At 34.5% G+C, this 23355-nt stretch overlaps 1 protein-coding gene across 19 annotated transcripts in view; it reads right to left on the bottom strand.

The window, feature by feature from the left end:
- Positions 1–23355, bottom strand: part of mask (multiple ankyrin repeats single KH domain) — a 31944-nt gene that overhangs the window by 5588 nt on the left and 3001 nt on the right. For 2 of the 19 annotated variants that reach the window (XM_076402073.1, XM_076402090.1), the window contains exons 2-24: positions 13554–13698; positions 13332–13487; positions 13051–13268; positions 11176–11323; positions 11055–11098; positions 10804–10993; positions 10608–10750; positions 9681–9870; positions 9331–9617; positions 9036–9266; positions 8748–8976; positions 5502–5693; positions 5217–5446; positions 4964–5159; positions 4364–4695; positions 3850–4299; positions 3538–3772; positions 3275–3460; positions 1410–1553; positions 1158–1321; positions 762–1056; positions 411–704; positions 41–322 (exon numbers count right to left, since the gene is read on the bottom strand). In XM_076402073.1, coding sequence (XP_076258188.1) covers positions 41–322; positions 411–704; positions 762–1056; positions 1158–1321; positions 1410–1553; positions 3275–3460; positions 3538–3772; positions 3850–4299; positions 4364–4695; positions 4964–5159; positions 5217–5446; positions 5502–5693; positions 8748–8976; positions 9036–9266; positions 9331–9617; positions 9681–9870; positions 10608–10750; positions 10804–10993; positions 11055–11098; positions 11176–11323; positions 13051–13268; positions 13332–13487; positions 13554–13698 — 4981 coding nt within the window. The remainder of the gene's footprint in view (positions 1–40; positions 323–410; positions 705–761; positions 1057–1157; positions 1322–1409; positions 1554–3274; positions 3461–3537; positions 3773–3849; positions 4300–4363; positions 4696–4963; positions 5160–5216; positions 5447–5501; positions 5694–8747; positions 8977–9035; positions 9267–9330; positions 9618–9680; positions 9871–10607; positions 10751–10803; positions 10994–11054; positions 11099–11175; positions 11324–13050; positions 13269–13331; positions 13488–13553; positions 13699–23355) is intronic. The other 17 variants (XM_076402075.1, XM_076402076.1, XM_076402083.1 and 14 more) reach the window with 17 other exon arrangements.

The raw sequence follows: 23355 nt of genomic DNA, 5'->3' as shown, positions 1-23355 counted from the left end.
TCAATAAGATTATTCACTTGAAACACTTAACATTTTTAACCTTTATCCAATAAGACGCGTCCAACTTCTACATATCCTCCAGACGCCGCTTCCATTAGCGGTGTTAATCCAGTCTTGGCCCGATGTTCAACGTTAGCTTTTCTATCCAAAAGAAGACTGACGACTTCGTGTCGTCCTTGGAAACAAGCCAAAGTGAGTGCAGTGTTACGATTGGTTTCTATTTGTGCATTGATGTCGCTTCCCATATCCAATAGGAGTTTGACGGCCGCAGTGTGTCCATTCATTGCTGCTAACATCAATGGTGATATTCCTAACTTCGAGCCTATCGACAACATTGAAAATTAGTATGAATGTAAGAAAACTTCATCAGTATTGTTTTAATTTCGACAATACAAAGGCATCAAACTAACCTGTTCGAGAGTTAATCTCAGCTCCATGGCTTAAAAGAAGTCTGATTATATTAACATATCCTCCAGAAGCAGCTAAACTAAGTGGTGTGTAGTCTGATACGTTACGGTGCTCCTTGTTGGCATTTCTGTTAAGCAAGAGTTCGACAACCTCATAACGCCCACCACTGCACGCCAAACTCAAGGGTGTGTCCTTGGTACGTTCAGATTGCGCTTCAATATCAGCACTGTTGTTCAAAAGAATTTCCACCACTTTATCATGACCCGCTGTTGCCGCCAATATCAGTGGAGTGAAACCTGAGAAATTAAAACCCCGTTAAAATCTGCAATTCCAAAATTGAGAAAATTTTAGACCTTTCTTGTCGCGATGTTCTATGTCCGCATCACGGCTGATCAACAAAGTCACGAGCTCTTCGTGACCACCAGCACATGCCAGTGTCAGCGCTGTGTCGTGATTGCTCTCAGTTTCCGAATCCACTTCCATACGCGGCGATGCGACAGCATTTGCACACTGTCGATTGTTGGCTCCACTATACTGTGTAATGGCAGAGTTGTGGTCAATCTGATAATTCTGATCCTGCTGCATATTATTTTGCATTGCATTCTGGTGTCGAATCACTCTTCCTTTCTTAAATTTAATCTCTGATACCTATATAACAAAAACAAATATCTTAGAATTACATTTGGTCATTAAATATTCATATCATAAAAGTAGAGAATGCATGTATGTTTTTGTTTTCTTTTTTTAACCTTTTGAATCTTTTTTCCATCACCATTAGTTTGGGTTTGAGTCTGTGTAGCAGCCTGTACTTGATTTGAGCCCTGTGGTTGTTGAGAAGTGACCTGCTGCATTACTTGTTGTGCAGGTAAGTTTTGTTGTTGGTGTTGGACACAGGGCTGGCATATATGGCTTCCTTCATAAAATAAATAAATATGTTTCAAAATAATGTTTTCATTTTAGAATATACTTTACATTGTTACTGACAATAAATAATGTCTTACCTTGAGTGGCATGTCCACAACTTGCCACCTGTTGAGGTTGTTGTGCAGCACTGACACATCCTTGAGCTTGATTGGAGGCGACAAACATTTGAGGTTGAGTGGTGAGTGATTGGGCCACCGAGCCCGCTACCGTCAATGAATCTGCTAAATTAAGCGAATAATTTAATTTTTTTAGTGAAATCCAATATGTAATCCTATAAAATCAGCCAATTCACGTCAAGACGTCAAAGACACTGCCAAATACAGTTTGTAAAAATGTAAAATTCGTTTTAAACTCGGAATAGATTTTTCCTTCTCATTTTACCCTAGTTAAAATGGACAGATACTACTAGATGCGTCGCAAATATGTAACTGAATCAGCCCGCAAAATCAGATGTCTTGGTACTGGTCAACATGTCGTCAATTTTCTTGTCAAAATTCTTTAAATCATTAATGATAATAATTATAAATTACGAACCAGAAGACGTAAACCAAAATTCTAAGTTATGGCAGCAACATTGCGATGTGCTGACGTTATCTATTTTGATCACATACACTGCCTATTTTATTGGCGACTATAGTCCTAATAAAACAGTGCATTGGCTGTCATCAACACCGTCGAACTTATTACCACATTCGTTTATAAAAACACAAAATCGCTTTTAAACTCGGAAGCATTTTTTTCTCAATCTACTAATTAACTTCGCTCTAGTTAAATAGAGATAGAATGAAGTCTGGTGCGTTCAAACAAGTAACCAAATAGGTCTGGAAAATTCAAATTGTGTTGGTATTGGTCGACATTGTCACTTGTAAATGTAAATATAAGAAATTAACTCTAACCTACAAATTATTATGGCTATTTAATTACTGCAGTTAGTCCTTCAATAAATATGCACTATAGTCAATTCAAAATAGCAGTGACACGAATGTCAATATATATCTGTCTAAGGTTGTAAATTCGTTTTACAGTCACACAATATTATCCTTATCATTTTGTTCTATTTAAAAAGAGATAGAATGCTGTTAGAAAAGTTCGATCATGTAACGAGCTTGCAAAAGTTGTCCGTTTGCCAAACTTCCGAAAATTTTTCAAAATATAATTACGGGTAATAAACCGGCAAACGTTTTAACTCTTTGTTTTAATAAATTTGAAATTGCGGCGGTTTTTATTGAAATTTTTTTTGCGCATAGTTTCATTAATTGTAGTTTTTTGGTTCTTGGATAATAAATGCATTTGATGTACTATAATGTTAAAATAAATTATATTTAATAGGCAGCATTGCAATGCTTCCCGTGTAACCGCTATTTTGAATTGACTATAGGTGTACTATAATGTTAAAATAAATTATATTTTATAACGTTAATTTTGTTTCATTATTTTATTTACATTAGTATTTTGTTGTCAGAGTCAATATAAATGAACACTTAAAATCGGTGCGGCAACGTTATATTATAAACTTTGATGACGTCCATTGGCTGTTTTATTGGAAGGACTATAGTCTTTGTATATATATATATATATATATATATATATATATATATATATATATATATATATATATATATATATATATATATATATATATATATATATATATATATATATATATATATATATATATATATAAAACATACGTTTTTGTACATATATATAAAATTTGTTTTGTGTTGATACTGATCCACAGTGTTGTCAGATGTCTGCAAAATTCTTTAAAACATTTATTGATAATAATTAATGGCTATAAGCCGGTAAACATTGTAAACCAGAAGCCAAAGTTGATTGAGTAAACCATGAGTCAAAGCTGAGGCAACGTTGCGACTTGCCGACGTCATAAAATTTTGAGGACGTGCATTGACTATTTTATTAGATAGACTATAAAACGTACCGAGCTGCTGTTGCTTAAGACTGTAACCAGCTTGGAAACCCTGTACCCATTGATCTTTTTGTATTCCATTTGATGGAATATAATGTTCATAATTGTATAGGGCGTGTACCGGTACTTGTCCGGTGGTGTTTTGAGTTCCTGATGCTCCTGCAGGCACAGCAAAGTACTCGACTCTAGAAAGATCAGCTAAAAACATACATAGTTAATATATGAAATTACTTGAAACAGAAGAGGAAAATTATAATCAAAATTCATATTCTCACCTGTGTTACCCGTAGCCGCAGCCGCGGCGGCGGCTGCTGCTTGGAGATCAGCTTGTTGGGCGGCAGTTAGAGAAGCAATCATTGTCTCGTCCAGAGTACCCGGATAAGGTTGTACTTCTAGGGTCTGGACAACGTCATCCGGGAAATCTTTATCGGTAATTTCAAGTTTTGTGACTTTATTTTGTGAATTTGGATCCTGTTGTGTTATGTCATACATTTCCAAGCGCGTTTTTTGCTGTACCAAAAATATTTAACATATTAAAAAAATTAAGTTTTTAAAGAATCACTTTTCTAAGGCCATTAGATACTCACCGGAGATCCAACCGTAGCGGCCCTAATGAACGGTATCGAAGTATTATGAATCTGCTGCAAAATTGAGGCAGTCAAAAGACTTTCCTGATCTTCCTTAAGGAAAGTGACGTCAAGATCTTGCACGTTAAGAACTTCAGGTGGTACGGTACCGTCCACTTTTTGGAACTGCACGGTCGTTTGGTTCTGTCCCGCCCTTTGTTGTGGTTGGGAGGGTGGTTGTTGAGGCAGTTGTAATTGGCGTGCTGCGAACATTTGAACTTGCTGATCGCCGAATATATTAAACGTCTTCGGTGGTGAGGGACTAGTTTGTTGGTTCTGTAAGTTTGGATTCGTCATTTGATTCGCAGCAGCTTGTTGTTGCTGCTGCTGCTGTTGAGCTTGTTGTTTTCTAATATTCTTTCCTTCCTTCTTAATGGGTTTCACTTTCGGTCTGTCATTAATCGCAGTATTCTGAAAGTTGATATTACGTATCTCATTAAAAAATTTAAGAAATTAAAAAAACCAAAACTCCAACCTGACTAACTTCAGCCACACTCTGAAATTTGATAGGTTGGGCAGTGAGCGCAGAAGCAGGCACGAGCGTGCCTAATCCAGGTGCGGCTGGGGCTGCAACCATTGCCCCATTGGCGACCGTCGCGGTGGTAGTACCTAATGACAGCCCGACAGCCGTCGAGCTGACCGGCATAGGCGTAAAAAAAAAGGCGGGTGCTGCGGCTTGGCTGGCTTGTTGCTGACTGGGCGGGGGAGCAAACTGTGGCTGGGCTGGCGTGCCTATTCCTGCGTAGAAAGGGACTTGAAGGGGTGGTGGTTGAGGCGTCGCAGCGGCAACGTTGCCGTAGCTGAGTCCTGAGAGGAAAATTTATGGTTTTCGTTTAGAGTTTTTAACAGCCCATACTCCATAAGATTAATAAGAGAAATAAAGACAGTTCAATAAACAATAACAATGATTATGGGATACTAGGGCTAATATACTTCTAAACAAAAACACTATTAGAACCAGAACTTCATTCAAACAGGTACTTATAAATATATAATTGGTTAGCTAAAATGTTTGAAAAAATACGGATGATATTTAATGTATGGCCAGCTTGAATGAAGCAGTGTTGATTGTTACCTTGTTTCTGAGATTGAATTGCTAAATCGAAATTGAGCACGGGAGTGATAGCTGTGGGCGCCGCTGAGGACGGCACACATTGCTCGGGAGGTATTTGGTACTGGAACACATGGCTGTGGCTCGCCACGGCCGCCTGTTGTTGCGCTGCCGCTTGCTGAGCCTGTTGCTGTTTACCATGAAGTTCTCTTTCAACGCGCTATAACAAAAAGAACTTGTTAATTGTCCAAAAAAATAATGACTTAAAAACACTTACATCTAACCTAATGTCACTTACGTGTAATTCTTCTAAAATCTGTTGTTTTTGAGTGGTACCGTCGGGATCATTACCGAATGGTTTACGTTTCTTTATAAATTCGATTAACGTACTATTAGGGTCTTCTTTATTTAGGAACTCCATAGCTGCGGTGGCTGAAATTACTTCCTCTTCGAAATCGCTTAAAGGCGGGGTCCGTACTTGCTGAGCTTCAGCTGAAGTTAACGCTCCTGAATTGAGATACAGATTATTATCTTTTAAAACGTTTTAAACTGACACACCTACCGTCAAACATGGCCCCCGTTGATCGACTTTTCGCCAGTAATTTTCTACTCTTCTGCTGTTGCTGTGATTGTTCGTTGCCTTGTCTTTGCGTCGCCTGTTGAACCTGCTGCTTGGGGTTTACTTCTATGGTAGGACTATTTAAATCCACCTGTTGTACTATCTGAATCGCTTCAGGCACTTCCTGGAGGACAGCTGCAAAAAAAGATTGCAGTAATAATATTATACTTATATTATGCCAGGCAATATTTATAGAAATGCCATTAGATCGACACTGGTAATATTCAAGCACTGATTCTTCCAATGTCAATTTTTTTGAAACAATTTGCTCATCTTACAGATTAATCCCAAGTGCCAAACCCGATCAAAAGCTTGTGAGACATCCAGGAATATTGCAGGGCAGTATTTCTTTTCCTCAAACGCTTTTTCAATAGCTGCAGTTACTCTGCGCACTTGGTCGATTGTTGAATAGTGAATTCGAAAACCAAACTGGAAATCTGGTATTATTACAACATTTTTAACACGTTTAAATATTAGTTTCTCAAATAGTTTTGATATTGCAGGTAGTAGCGAAATAGCCATGTAAGATTCGACTTGTTCTGCAGGTTTGTCAGGATTTTTGAGCATAATTATTTGTGTTACCTTAAAGCATTTCAGAACATCCCTTAGCCTTAAACAGGCATTAAATATATATATCAACATGATGATTGCTTTTCGTAGCAGTTCTTTCAATAATCCAGGTGAAATGTCATCTATACCAGATGCCTTTTTAGGATTGAGGTTATCAATTTGTGTGGCAACTTCCAATGGAGAAATTAGAATTAGGTCTACATCAGCTTGATAAACAGGAGATGTATCCATGGTAGATTCTGTATCATTAGGTTGAAATATGTTAGCTAAATATTGTGCTAACAATTCAGCTTTTTCATCGTTTCGTCAAACCCATTCATTTCGATCATTTTTAATTAGCGGTACTCAAATAAATGGTCTTTTAAATCTTCGATTTAGGTTGCTTCTCATAACGATTAATCTTGGTCTGCTTCTGGGCTTAATTCCCTTACATATTTTTGAAAACAATTCTATTTATATTCTTTGATCATTTGATTCGTCTGATTACTAGTTCTATTAAAAGTAGTTTTGTCTGCAGCATTTCTGGTTCTCTGCCATACTCTTCTAGCTTACCCTCTTTCTTTTATCAATTCTCTAATTTCAAGGGGGTAAATTACTTCATGTTCTGATTTCTCTCTCGCTATTGGGGTGGCATCTTTTGCATCTCATTTCAATCTGAAATTCTTTGAGAAATTTCATCATGTCGACGATAGTTGGCTCGATGGCCGCAGCTTCCTGCGGTTTCGTATTTATTTGTTTATCATTTGATATTTTAGTGGCCTTTATATTTTTGACCGATGGTCTCGCGTTTTCTTGGGTTTTTATTTTCTGTTGTTTCAGATTGTTTGGCTTTGTCAATTTGTCTTGAGCGCTGTCCTGTTGTAATTTTCTTTGGCTGGAGTTCTTTTTTTTATATACTGTACATCCGTTATAATTGGCAGGGTGACCTTTTTCATTGCACAACAGGCATGTTGCTAAGCTATTGCGTTGTTTTCTGCACTGAGTTGTGTGATGTTTACCGGCATATTTCACACATCTTGGTTACCTACTGCAAAAATTTTTAGTGTCCAAGATGTTGATAGTTCGTGCATTGTGGTATATTATTATTTTTCTTCGGAGGTTCCACTTAAGATAAGTGTGGTATTAGAGTTTATTGAATGGATTGTTTTTCTTCATCTCAATGAGATGCTTTTTACATTCCTGTAATCCGTGTCATTACTAAAGGTTACGTTAATATCATCGTTAGACAAAGCTCTAAACTGCACTCGGTCAGTGATCTTATTGGTGATCTAAATAAATTAAAATTAAAATTGAATTTTAAAATAAAATTAAATAGATTTAAAAAAGAGGGATTTTGTCTCCTTGTTTCTTTTTTTTTAATGTTTATAGCACTGTTTGCGATTGGCGAAGGCGTCATCTCTGACTTCTTCCTCTTTTTATCCTTCTTGTTTCTTACTTCGGTCCAATCAGACTGTTCCACTACCTTTATTGCTAGTTCGTCTTCATCATCCATTATGTTGTATTGTTATAATTAAATATTTTTATCACTAAGTTTCACTTTTTTCCCTTTTTGGAAAAAGATGTTCTTTGAAACCGTTAACCGAAGTTGACCATAAGAAATACAGATGTATTTTTATTTGATTTTTACAGAATCTCGTTTTAGGGAAGGAAAAAACACGTCTTGACTCTATCAAGGTCGGGACCGAACTGCCAATGTCAAGGTTTTCATAAACCATTTGATTTCGATCCTATCGTGCAACTCTTCTTTAGGTATGTAGCGATAAGTATTGGTAATTAATTGTACAACTTCGTTTTGCACCCCATATGCTCCATATAAAGAAATTGGGCATCCATCAAGTGATATGATTAGGTTCGTCATTTCGCCGCAACGCAATATGGACAGATTTGGAGCTAATAACCTGTATTTTCCAGTCTTTAGTCCATTTATAAATCTTGTTGAGTGTCACTTGTACTTTTTCTACAGCTTTAGGATATATTTTACCATGATAACTGTGTCGTCGACAAATATTCCAATTACTTTTTTTGTTAGGTTAGCCGCAATATAGAGCAGATACAGCAGTGGTCCCAAGACACTACCTTGGGGAACTCCAGCCGAAATAGGTTTAAGTGCTGAGAATGTTCCTTCATGCAAGATTGTAAACTTTCTTTCAAAAATATGACTTGAGAAGTTGACCATAGTTCCGCGGTAATAATTTGCACATCTACTTGTGATTTTGAAATCTGGAACTGGAGATCTGGTATTTCTATAAATGGTTTAATACGTTTCAACAGCAATTTCTCAAATAATTTTGATATCGCAGGCAGCTGCGAAATAGGCCTGCAAGATTCAACTTGTTCAGCAGGTTTTTTAAGCATAATTATTATTTAACCTTAAACCTTAAAACATTCTATGAATAATGTTATTCATTTAGTGTTATTTTATTAAGATATTAAACCATATTTCCTGAATGTATTGGCGAAATCATGTTTGTCAATTTTTTAGTTGTACTCAATCTTCCCTTTTCTATGGCGACGGTAACAGATTTTGAATGAAGTAAAGTTTTCGCTAACAGCGACTGGTAGTGATAATTTTTATGACATAGCATATGAAAAATATTCATTATGTCTAATAATTAATACCTGTAGGGTGTTGGAAAAAAGTGCCTCCTACAGTGATAGCTGGTGCCATCGTGCCAGCAGAAAGAGGGGTGTCCCGAGTGCCCACTTGTCCCGGCAACATTGACAAGTTTGTGGCCCTAGTTGAGCCCTGTAATTCACTCACGGTCATCGAGTGGGGGTAATCTAATAACAATTGCACAACGGTGGTATGACCGCCTTTAGCAGCTTCAATCAACATGGTGGAATTGTCCTGTAATCAAAAACAAATATCAAAACCACTAGAGCAAAAAAAAAATCACGACAAAATACCTTTAGTTTATGATTCGGGTCAGCATCATTTTTCAGTAACAGCTCCACGACAGCCAGGTGCCCCCCAGCACAAGCAAGCGAAAGAGGTGTATGATCGTTGTTGGTGGTTTGTTTGCGCACATTGGCCCCTTTCTTGATGAGGAATTCAGCTGTACACAAGTGCCCTGCTCGACATGCTTTCATTAGAGGAGTACGACCCCCCTCAGATTCATGTTCCAAATCCGCACCATACTAAAGCACACATCATTTTAAATGTTCCAAGAAAATTAAAATATTAATACTCAAAAAGCTTTACCTGCATCAACAATTCTGCCACATCAGTATGACCATTTTCACAGGCGTACGTAAGGGCAGTGTCGTTGGTTTGAGTCACAGCGTTCACATTGGCTCCAAATTCAAGTAAGAAACGAACCAGATCGTAATGACCCTCCTGAGCAGCCTCCATAAGCGGTGTGGACGCACCCAATTCTATGTCCGCACGGCCTTTGATCAAAATATCCGTCACTTCCGTAAAACCACCACAGCAGGCCAGAGTAAGCGCAGTCTCCTGCGTTTCGTCAGTTTGGGCATTAATATTTGCTCCTGCGGAAAGCAAGTAGCACTAGTTAGTTTACCGAATAAACGGTAAAATATATGTTTAACTACCTTGGCCGAGAAGGAGATGTACCATTTCTTCGTGTCCTTCTCGTGCAGCTTCCATTAAAGGCGTATAACCCTCATCGTTTACTTCTTCTATATTCGCGCCTCGTTCTATTAGGAGCATGGCCAGGTCAACGTGTCCACCGCAGGCCGCTAGCGTAAGAGGCGACTCAAAGCTGTCCGTAGGCATATTTACCTACAAAAAAATATATCATTCGAACACTTATTTATACTGTAAGATTTTTAGAAATATTAGATATACTCTTATCATTTTTTTTCAAAGTATTATCCATAGTCTTCTACAACTTTGACGCAAAATGACTTTGGCTGTTTACTAAAGTTAATGCTGGTCTTTTTTCCAACGCATATACGTCGCTCAATTGGAATTGCATTATATCCACATTTTTTAACAGGATACTCTTATTTTTCCGGTTAAGCAATGAATCCGCTATATTGGAACCGTTTAAAATAGTATTATAAATCAATTCGTGTGGTAGCCATTTTTCTTCCATTTAATCTTTCCTGTCGCAGGTAAACGCCTGGAAACTGATAAATCAACTGCTAAACTGTCTGAAAGTGTTTTAAGAATTTGAGCTGGATTTTTTTTAAATCAGTATTGTAATTCATTGTCTGCAAACTTTTTAGGTCCTACAGGGCTCAAATCAAACAATAAAAGTAATAATAATGACGAAAATGTAATTTTGAGTGTTCCATGATTAGCGCCAGCATACACTAAATAACTCAGCAGCACTAAACCACACCAACAGAATAAGTGATACTTATAACATATATCGTTGGTCAAAATACATGCAAGTTAAATATAAATATTTTCTCTATTTTCAATGTTTCTAATTCGATAATAACTTTAAAATTACAGTTAACCCACGGAACTAATAGGAAATGGTTTCAATAATAAAAATGAACAAAATATACCTGCGCCCCAGAATCGAGCAGCAGCCTTGCGACCTCCACGTGTCCATCCATCGATGCTTCCATCAAGGCAGTGTGCATTTCATCAGTTTTATGTTCTTGATCGGCACCCGCCTCCAATAAGAAACGGACCATATCCAGGTGCCCTGAAACAGTGAAATAATAAATATGAAGAAAAAGGTTTATGTTTTCATACTACCTTTGTAGCAGGCTAGAGTTAATGCAGATTCCTTAAACTCGTTGGAATGAGTGTTGATGCCAGCGCCGTGCGATAGTAGTATCTTGGCAAGGCCAACGTGGCCAGCACTGGCAGCTTCCATTAATGGGGTGTGGCCGTTTTCATTATGATCTTCCACGTTGGCTCCGTTCTCCAAAAGAAACTTTACGACCTTCAGAAAAATAACAAAATGTTGATCCACAAATTAGATACAATAATCTTCGCAACGTTACCTCAGTGTGACCACCGGCGCAAGCATACATCAAAGGTGTATTTCCTAAAATAAAACAAGTGTTTACCTAGGATTTTGCTTATATTGTGGCATTATAACATCAATAAGTATAGTGTCCTCACCTGAAGTGGATTGAGCATTCACATCAGCTCCATGGTGAACCAATAATCTCACAATATCCAGATGACCTGCTGAAGCTGCTTCCATTAAAGGGGTACATTCCCCTTTGATTCCTCTGTCTTCCACGTTTGCGTGCATTGCTAATAATACCTAGAATAATGACAAATAGTATAATACTGAAATTAAAATAAATCCAAAAAAATAGTTAATTAATGTAATATAGAATAGAATCAATATTTGCAGATGTATTACCACGTTAGTTATTAAATGATGTACTAAAATACACTATCAATATTCATTATTGACAATTTCATAAATGTCGTAATGACAAGAATACAAGTACCTCTCAATGTATATTAAATAGCTATAGAAAATATAATAAGTAATTTCAAGTAAAACTGGTATTAAAAGTATATTATGATTTTGTAGCATGGATTTTTGGACAAAAATACTTCTTTCTATATTAGAAAAGCGAAAATATGGGATGAAACACGATAAATGGCAATGCTATTCTTATATATTTATAAATACCTAACTGGAAATATTAACACTCTAAATTCACAAACCATAAATAAAGTTTGGACATATCATGACAATAACGTGAGGTTAGAGTTCTATATTAAACTTGTCAAATGCAACCAAGTGAACCGCGGACTATGGTGCATTAAAATAAAACAATTTTCAGTTAGTTTATATAGAAACAACTTACACAAAACCCACCTTATAATGTATAAAGGCACGTACTACATTATATATGCACGTATTGGATACTATAAGGTAACTATGTAGATAAAATTACAACTCAATCCTAACCTAAATCTTATGATATGGGGGTTTACTGCAGCCGTTAAAACAGATTGTAAACAATTAACTGGGATACTTTAAAATGTTATTTACAATTACATTTAAATAATTTTCGTTCATATATTAGGATTTTTCTATAAGGACGGGTTGATGTTATATGTTGATGTTATGTTATTATATATGGTATCGTTTAAATGACCTCCACAGGGTGTGCCAGATTGGAGTAGTCCAAATTTTCTCTACAATGACTCTGTCGCATAAATAAATATAATTTGAGCGCCGGCCTGAGATTTTTACTGACCGTAAAAGCACTGCTCAATTATGACTTATTGATTTAGACAATACCCTCAAAATTCATGCAGAATATCCTTGGACTAAAGGATATTCGTTTTAATATTCAATAGAATAAACATGCACACTCCCAAAGTTACATGGCTGTGGTTATGGCAACTGGATCCGTCCAAATTAAAAAAAATACTTGGATTGAACAAAAGTTTTTTTTTAAGTGTCAACGATCTATCTATCATTGTTATTAATACAATGCTAATGGATACAGAGCTTTACCAGAATTATGTTTCTTGTTTAACTTGGAAATAGCGACAATGCGATAGAAAACAAGAATCAGTAAGATATATTTTACCTTATTTATGTTAAGTTTATGTTCTTTAAAGATGCATGGACACAGAGGTGAATTTTAATACTGTTTATGAAAGCGGTTACGATTATTTTAGATCATATTCATGGAGATAAAAAGTTAACATACATATATATTCCCTGTTGAAGACTATAGCCAATAACAGAATGTGTAAATATGAAGCTTATTTGGAAATATTAAAATGTTTGCTATATCAATGCCTAACCATTTGAAAGGCAATAAAAAATAAGTTAAGAACACATTGGAAATCTCTTAGGGAACCTGGAATTATTCTTATCAGTGCTCAATTCCATAAATGTCTGTTAATAATAATCAAAGCCAAATAATAACAATCAATTCCTGGTCCTAACGATTTATTTCAATTTGTATTGTTTCTATCTCATCGCTTTCATAATTTTTTCGCAATGTGGTTGCTCACCTGGGCCAACTCAAAATATCCCGCACTACAAGCTAAACTCAGCAAACTTTCCCCTTCTTCGCTAGTTTCGTGTACGGATCGACCCTCAGTCAACAGTTTTTTCACCGTTCCTACGTCCCCATCAGTACAGGCCTCCACCAACGACGTCTTCTCGGTGGGTGGTTGAACGCCACCTCCCTGCGTCGTTGGACGGGTCGATGTGGTGGTACTGGAGGCTCCTGAAACAAAAACAAAACAAGGTGTTAGCTGATAGGATGCGCTCTGAAACGTCAATGGTCAACCTTGTGCTGATGAGGCCACGGCTGCGTTATCACTGCGCATTCGTGTTAAAGCTGCGGCGGCCTCGTCGAGGGCACAGGACACGCTGGATGTAAGGCGACGTAGTACTTCCGGATCTCCGAGAGCTTTACTGTCTTTAGCCGCAAGTTGACTGATACCTGCGAGTAAAAACGGTCTTGATGAGTCTCTTGGTTGGACGACCGGAAGGAAAACTGTTTCCGTACCCTTACCTGCCACTTGGAGCAACTCTTCGAGTTGAGCTTGAGTCTCAGGATCAACAGCTCGATCTTGGTCGGGACCCAACAGAAATTTAGCGGCTTCTGTCTGCGGCTCGTCCTCAAACTCTGGCTCTACCATAAAAGACTCCACCTGAAATAAAGATATATAAAAATGCATGAATATAAAAGAAAATATAAGCCCGCTATAAAGTAAAGAAGACAATATATAAGACTAAAATATATTGTTCCCTTTAGCTAGATGCCGAAAAACTATCGATTTTTGGCCGATACACTGATCGAAAAAAAATCAGGACTATCAAACCTTCGGTAGCTAATACTTTTAGCGATCAATTCTCTAGTAAGAAAATTACCGTAAATAAAAATATTTATTCTGAGAAGCAAAGCCGCCACTGACCTTTTTTCTCTAGCGGAATTTGATGATATCACGCCGAGAGATGCATCATCGTCGTCGAGTCATCGTTCATCAACAGCATCTAAACATTCCATTTCGGCCATTTTTTTTGTTATCTACTTAAATTTTTTAATCGATTAAAAAGTGTTTTAATTTTGTGGGTACGCCACTGAGAATTCAGAAAAAATTCTGTTCCTATTGCAACGGACGCTAACACTTAGAGTGTATCCTGTTTCGGCCTGATATATTTCTGTTCTTTTCCGTTACAGGAAACGCACAACGCGCCCGACAAGGACAAAACACTGGTGTACTAATGGCCCAGTCTTATTCTTTGCATTCTTCAAACTATTGCCAGCTTACAACATCAATTTCACAGACTAATTAGGCTTTTTTTCGTTTATTTAAAAGCGACTATATCGTTCGTGTCGTTTTTCTTTTTTTCATTGTTTAGTTCTGGTAAGTTCCGACATAAAATCAATTTTGAACCTTTCATGTTATCACCGATTTTTTTACCTAAACATCGAACTGAAATAGAATTCTAAAGATTGCACATATTTTTTTCAATTTCGAAAACTAGATACAAAATGCTACTTTCTATAATTGTGAATCACAATTTCTGAATTATAATCATAAATGAGATAATTATGTTAAAAAAACTAATGTCATAATACTAATAATTACTTTACCTAATGTTAATACCCGTAATAGATCCCGTAGTACTAAGTTTAGTCCGCGCGTTACTCAATGCCCCATGGTTTGGGAAGAACGTGAATACGCATCTTGATTCATTTATCCCGTTCGCGAAAAGCTTGGCGAACATGATATCCAACTGATTAAAACCCTACCCAATCCCAGTTGTAGCCCAGGGTCTCTGTTGCCAGCAAATCTAAACATCCTGAACTCGAAGCGACATCAGCAAAAGACCAATTGGTTCTAGCTGGCCAACTTGGCTAAATAAAAAATAAATAAATACAAAACTCAAAAGTGTTTTAGAAGAACGCCTTAAGTTAACCATCTAAAATTAACGCCACTTCGTAGAAATTAAAGCCAATTAAACCCAGTTTTAGACTATTCTTTAAAATAGAACCAGCTTATCGCCAAATCATCTATATTTTTAAATCGATAGAATCAAAAACAAATTATACCATATGCCAGAATATCTGTCACAAATTAATTTTTAATTTCATGTACAGCTTCCAATGTCTTCAACGGGATTTCAAACTTACTTACGGGGACAAAATAATTATCATTTTCTGCATGAATACTAATATTTATAAAATATTATTTAACCAAAATAAATTGATAATTAAAAAGGCAAAAAAGTTTGTACAACATACAAATTAAAAAATGGAGGGTACTTCTTCACATATATACCATCAACGTTTAATTCATACGATCAGGCAACTAGGATAAAATATTTTTAATGTTCATTTATTGCTAATTGTCAACATAATAAGAAAAATACGGAATCCGCTGAACAAACAATGACAAAAACCAACTTAGGTAAATATTTCCTTGAGGTCATAACTTCTCGAAAAGCATCAACTACACTATAATCTCCTACTGTTATCTAGGGTAGTCCAAAACCTTTCAATGACACCGTAACGCTGCAAAAAATGAATTATTACAAATATTTCACGTACTAGAAAACAAAAAAAACCGCAACTGCGAAACGCGCAAGGCCATCTCGAAAACAACGGGCATTAAGTCGGGTCGTTACGGTGCGAGTCTGTGTGTGCCTACTTCTGACGTTTCTTCGTAAAATTTCCGCTCAAAGAGAAACTACGATACCATTGTTTATTTTTAATTCTGGTGCGAACGTCATAGGTTCGATCAACGCGCTGCTGCTGCTCGCTATCGATTTCTTACCATACAGAAGCAATGTTGATACGAAGGGTTTAGTATTGTCGACCGCTTATTATTAACAGGCGCAATTGGTAATATGAAGACTAATATCGAAAAGCCTTTCTATAATACTTTAACATATAGTATTTAATTTTCTTTTAAGTGAATTAATTTTTTTAATTAATTTTTTAATTGAATTAAGTAAAATCTATTTACAATATTATTTCAACTACTACCAACTGACCATTTTGAAGTCGGTACGAGCAACAAATTATTACTTTTATATGGTTTGGACGCGAAGCTGATCAATTGGTAGTAATTAAAATAGTATTGTAAATAGATAAATAAGTTTAGGTAGTGCAGCCCGTATGAGAAAAAATTAAAATAAAGAAACAATGATTGAGAATAGAGAACAATTAGAGGTGATTTGACAAATGTTCTAACCAATCTAAAAAGTCGTCGTCCCCGCCGCGAATCGAAACCGCGTGTTTATTAAACACTCTAACCACTATACCATAGAGGCAGTTGCCTGAGATATTTCTACGGCTCCCCATATGATATTATTAGTGCTTAAAAATCAAACTGAACGACTTTGGTAAGCAAACCCTTACTAAAAACTGGCGGCCCGGTCACTGCTTTCATCATCAGGTTACTAAATATCTTCAAAGTATACAATTAGTTGTCTGTACATCCATAGTATTTAAAGAAATATCCTCTAACTGCTAACCGTTGAGGAGTTGTGTTTTCTGTCACATCAGATCAGCAATAACATTATACACAAATATCAAATTATATTAGATAAAAAAATGTGAAAAAACTGTACGTGCCTTTGAAATTTAAAGTTTTCCCTCGATTTCCCCGGATTCCACGATCACACCCTGACTTGATTCCAATGAAACCACCTCGGAAGTGCACTCTTTCGAATAAAAAAAGGTATTTTGAAAATCGGTCCACAATTGACCGAGGAATCGGTCATACGATCATTTATTTTACGGTCTAATTAGGAGTAGGCTAGATGATTATTATTGAAAAAAAAACACTTTATGACAATTCTAAGTATTTACTTTACCCGGGATAAAAGTTATTTCTGTAAAAAAATAGACTTGAAAGAAAAATTGACATTTGAAAAACTGAAACTTTAAATGCCCGCTAAAAGCTCCAAATCTGAGCGTAACGTAGTTACTTTGGTCGTACTGGACGTTTACACGGTTGTATAGGTACAGGTAGTTGTATAGGTACTTATTTATACTTTATTTTAATAATTTTGTGTTATAATTACATATTCTATCGCGCATCGATGGCACCTAATGTAATTATACATCGGTAAAAACTCCAAACAATTTGTTTATTTTCGTTCTCAGAAAAAAAATGCGATTAAATGCCACAAGGCGAGAAATCATACAAGCTAATATAGTTTGAATATTAGTAATCTATTTACAGCAATCTTCATTCTAATTCTAATGTTCATTCTAATGTAAGTATTTACTTTTTTAAGTACCTTTAATTAAGTCAAAACTGTAATTAACCTCATTAAGGTATACCTATATAAAATTATTGATAAAATTTGAGGTTAGGCAGCATTTATTTTGTTTATGAGTTATGTTATTTAGTTACCAAAATAATATAGAAAAGTAAATTTAATATAACGTGATTGGTATGCCAACTAGATCGAACAAAACGCGCTTCTAACTGAACATTCACTAATGTTCACTACTGAACAACCACATATTCTCAAAATTCAAAGAGTAATAAAACAAATTAATAAATCCAAACCATCGAACCATATACGTACAGACAATGTATGAAGCCACATGCTGCCATTGAAGTCGAGTAAAGAAACAGAAACTAAACAGAGATCTAGTTTAAGAATTCATGGAATTAATATATTAAAGCATGTCTAAACACAGATTATGTAAAGTACTTGATGAAGTATTGTAGTTGCACATGCTTCTAAGATCGTAAAACAATTATTAAAATAAACTTAAAAATTACAATTTGCGCATTTTGTTTGCCCAAATATTACAAGATAATTTGATACAATACCGTATATGCCTTTTAGTTTCACAGAGCTCGTAATATTCATTAAATGTATATAATTTAAACCTTTTTTTTCAGTTGCAGTTGTATCAATTATGTAACATGGAATACTTTTTGTAGTCCTGTCAAATATATTTGCATCTCTATCTCCAAATCATCACCATAAAATTTTTCAGTAGGTTTGCAACCGATACAATTTTCATTTATTTTAGCCAATATAGGGAACTTGATTTCAATAATACTATTCTCACAGTTCCCAAGTGGCAATTGTGCTATTATTGAGAACTCTCTAGAATTATTACCTGCACTTATTAATTTTCTTTTTTATTAATTACCTTGGCAACCTCGTCTTAATATGAACATAAATGTATAAATCAACTGCCATTTCATAAGACATACAATATTTTGTAGTTGTTGGTTTTTGGCATCATCCCAATTGCTGAAAAGCTTATATTAAAAACAGTTTTTTAGTTAGTGTTTGCCTAAGGATCCTGCCTTCAATATCTGGTATATTGCTGATCTACTAGATACGTTTTAATTAAAATATGTTTTACAAGCGGAAATTAATATTAGAGGCTATCTAAATAAAACGGATAATCCACGTGCAATGTTGCCGCATTAACTTAGAATTTTAGTTTACAACATTTGCAGCTTTGTAACTTCTAATTATTATAACTAATGTATTGAAGAATTTTGAGACATTTGACAACAATGTCGGTCAGCACCAACACAAATCGAATTTTATTCTGTTATATCTTACGACGCATCAGACAAAATTCTGTCTGTTTTTTAACTAGTGTAAATGGAGAATGAAAAATCCGCTTCGAGTTTAAAACGAATTTTAAATGATGTTGAAAAGAACGTCAACAAACGTAAGCCTATGCCTATTTTAATACGGAACTAAAATAAACACTTAAGTATTTAATTAAATTAAAATATAATACAGGTTTAAATATTTAACAGGACGCCAAATTTAAAATAAAAAGTAATGCCAATTGACAATTGACAATATTGACTTATTTAGAATTCCTTTGATATTTGTGTCATTTAAGCGGATTATGTGAAACGGGAATTTTATTTTGGAAGGAAAGAAAAAACTATTACAATTAAATAGTTTATTAGAATTACTAAAATGTTTCAGGGAAGGAATTAGTGTAAAATCATAATTACCAGAAATATATAAAAATTCACTAAAAAACTTTAGTTCTATTTCACTGTATCCAACCTAAATTACTTTCAAGCCGACCAAAAATAACTCAATTCCCAAGAATTCCTTAAAATGTTACTGTTCTCGTCCCATTTTAAAAGAAAGCAAACCGATCTGACACTATGAAGGTTCGAGTCACGCCAATGCGGGCATATTCATAAATATTAATAATGCGATAAATAATGCAAGATGCCGATAAAGAAAAAAATAATGCCGAATTACCACACTGATTTTATTAAATAAAGATGAGGCGTCGCCAGACGTCTAGTAGTCTGTGGCAATCGTAGCGCTCTGCGATTTTTCTAGTTCTGTTTGCGAACGGACGTGTGGTTACTTGGACCGCGTCCAAACCGTCTACACCGAAATTGTAACAAACATAAACTGATTATTCTCATTATCGATTCATAAATATCTCGAATCTTCTTTTAAGCCAATGTGGATATCGAAACATCAATTATTTTCATTCTCATTCTTCGAGGTTAATATACGTATATAAAGTATACTTATACTTTCTACGTAAACTTTACCTCTTTTCAAATAGTTCTTTTCACTATTCACTACTTTATGACAATTTTACTGATTTACTTTACAAGAAATAAAAGTTATTTCTACAAAAAAAAAATGATTTGAAGAAAAAATCAATGTTTGAAATAGTCTAATTTCATTCTCATTTGTTTTATTTATTGTGTATATGACTCTCTAATAATTTTGTTCTTTTTTTCAGTTACCAAATAATATGGAAAATTATATTTGATATAATGTAATGGACTTAGTTGTACAAGTGTGCATGTATTCAATATATATTTCTAGAAGATTCGGATGCCAACCAGACAGAAGAAAACGGACTTCGAACTGAATGACCATATATTCTCAAAATACAAAGAAAAATATTATTTAAATTCAAGCCTTCAACATGATTAGGTTATAAAAATTCAACATCAAATATATAATTTCTTGTATATCAAATAGTTCGATGGGCTATACTTCACCAGATTAAGGGTAACTGATACATATTTGATTGAACAATGTAACTTTATCTAGTTTTTATAGTCTGTTGTGTCTGTGTTATGACAAACAGAAGTCTCAAACATTTCGGAAAATACTTACATTATCGCTGAAGTCAAGTAAAAAAAACTAAGCAACTGGTTTAAAAATGTATAGAACTTAATATGTTATAGATGCCTAAACGCATATTTTGTAAAGTACTTAATGAAGTATTGTAGTTGCACATACTGATAAAATTGTAAGGTTATTATTAAAATGAACTTTAAAATTATATTTTGCGCATATTAATTTTACCCAAATATTACAAGATAATTAAAATCATTAAATCATAAAATGTATATAAATTAAACTTTTTTTGTGTCGTAGTGACTGAAAACTAGGTAAAATGAATATTTTGGTAACTCAATCAAATACATTTTCATCTCTATCTTCAATTTAACATTATAAAATTTTACAATAGGTTTGCAATCGACACAATTTTGATTCGATTTAGCAAATATAAGATAGGAAAAAAGCTGAAAGTTGAAGTGAAGAATTATTACAACTACCTTATGATCCGAATATGTCCACGTTCATTTATAATTTATTTTAATCCCTGTCTCACTAAGAGATTTTATTTTAAAAGAATAAAATGTAAAATGTATATTTTATTTTCTTAACACATGGACTGGAAAGTACCGGGCCTAACACATAGCTGGCACTAATTTTAATGCATTCACCGATTTTTCATTCAGTACTAACATTCAAAAGAAAGCTGTTAATATTTCATTATATTCTGCTCATAAGTTTATGAGTTATTGTGCTAAGAGTGATACTACTTTTGGTATTTCTGTTGGTCCATCAGAAACAACAATAAAACGTTGGTTTACTGACTGCAAACGTGGTCGTAGAGACACTGATGATGTAGAAAGCTGCGGACGTCCAAAAGGTGGTAACACCAGAAAACATCAAAAAACTCCCCAAAATCGTTTTGAATGACCGAAAAGTGAAATTGCATGAGTTAGCTAACATAGTAAGGATATCAAAAGAACGTGTTGGTTTTATATTGCATGAGCATTTGACTACAAGAAAGCTTTATTCAAAGTGGTTGCCTCCTCACTTTTGACCAAAAACATGAATAAGTTTATGATTCTGAGCAGTGTTTGGCCATGTTTAAACGTAACAAACCGGAGTTTTTCGGTCGATATGTGACAATGGAGGGAACATGGATCCATCACTTCACTCCTAAATCAAAACAATCGTCATCTGAGTGGACAGCAATTGGTGACAGACCTATTTTGAGGCAAAAGATAAATCGTTCTACAAAAGTGGTATTGAAATGTTAGAGCGGTCAGGTATGATTGTGTGGCTCTTCATGGAGATTAAGTTGACAAATAAAGGCAATTCTGAACAAAAAAAAACGAAGTACGAATAGTGGAAAAGTTGTTCTCTCTAATGGCACACACTCACTCACTCACTTTGTTGAAAATAAACTATTTTGCAGAAAGGTATTATTTTTGTGTTAAGATTTATTTTTAAACGTTAAAAAGGGTGGATTAACTTTTCGCACACCTAATTCGATGCCTTGACAAGATATATTACATGAAGTTATTTTGAATATGGTTGACCGGATATTTAAGAGAAAAATTACAAAAACCGACTAACCCGATAGATAAAATATTGTCTATTGCTATTAATTTCTGTGTATTAAAATCCAGGTAAAATTATTTTATTAACCTATTCGAACACTGCTAATATTGATATATACACACAAAATGGTACTTTTGCATCACCGCGTAAAATTATATAAAAATTTGTCATCTATATGATGCATATAACTTATGTAATTACAGAGCAACACATAAATAAATAAGGCATTCATTAAAATACACAAATAGGCCATTAGCCATATTTTTTTCTTGGACAAATCCAATATATTCCCAACAATATGAATCAAAACAGATAATAATATCAACCAAACCACCACAATCGAGTGTAAGAATGAAGCAAAAGTAATTCATGAAGTTATTTCAACAATGACTGGATTTATCTTACTGGACAAATAATTTGAAAAACCCTCCCCATATAAACCATCTAACAAAGAATCAGCTTAACTAGACATCAGGAAGAATAGCTAGGTTGAAGTTATCTCGAGAATAACTAACCTGAGCAATAAACCTTGTCATGTTTGTCTATTGTGACTAGCCATTAACTCCATAAAAAAAGGATATATGAAATCTAGGATGTTCCAACTTTTGTGGTTTGTTACATTGTTGAAGAATATGGTTAATAGGCCATTACATATAAAAGGAATGAACCTAATCATTTATTAGAGATCCATCCCATCACTGGAATCCCAAAATTTAACGTTCGTCCCGTCAAATCCTTGTTATAGCACAAAAATCGAAAATCTGACGAACGTCTGTCGCTTCAAGAAATTTAAATTTACGAGAAACATTTACGTGATATGTTAACCCAAGTTGTCAATATTAAAAAAAGGTAATTCAGTTAATAGAGATAAATGAAATCATTTCCCAATGCCAATCAACACATAAAAAAGAAAAGCTCACCAATAGTTCTTAATCCATAAGTGTGTTATATGGAAACTGAATATTAATTGAATATATTCTAACATTAGTTTCTGGTGTTTTTATTACTGCAAATAATTTCCTTTAAATTAAATTAATAAATCCGTTAATTATCCCAGTAATAAACCAGTGCTATGATATAAAATAAACAAAAATAATTTGTAGTTTGATTATAAATGGAACTTTACTAAAGCAACTTTTAATCTGTTTGCTTAGAACATAATGAGAATTCAATTAATATATAATGTTCTCTAATCACAGAACATACAGAAAAAGGATAATTATGACAAGAATTGAGACAAATATCATCAATGAAATATGCTTTATCTTCTTTACGATTCTCTCAATATGTACTGAAATAAGTATGTTTACAATAAAAGGTGCTAATTAGTAAAAACAGTATGGGACAAGTGGATAATGAAAATATCAAATTCCATAAGCTTATAAAAACCTTACTGACGTAATTACGTAATGTTCTAATACATAGGCATAGGACATAGATACATTCTTATTCATTAAGGCTCTAATCATAGAGCACTCATGATTATCAAATCATGAGTGCTGCAACTATTTTCAATTGGTACTCATTTTATTTATCAAGCGATAAAGATATTCATTTAAATTACATATTCTCAAGATTTAAACTAAGAAAAATATCTAGACATGAAATTCTCAATAACCTAGTTCAATATCTTGGTGGAAAATGGTATACAAAGTTATTTTGAATATTTCCTG

This window comes from Rhynchophorus ferrugineus, unplaced genomic scaffold (genome assembly GCF_030347505.1).
Source record: "Rhynchophorus ferrugineus isolate W39M unplaced genomic scaffold, kcgeb_rfMv2 rfM4, whole genome shotgun sequence".
In the NCBI taxonomy this organism is placed as follows: Eukaryota; Metazoa; Arthropoda; class Insecta; order Coleoptera; family Curculionidae; genus Rhynchophorus; species Rhynchophorus ferrugineus.
Note: the sequence above shows the minus strand (reverse complement) of the source record. Positions and strands in the feature narration are given on the sequence as shown.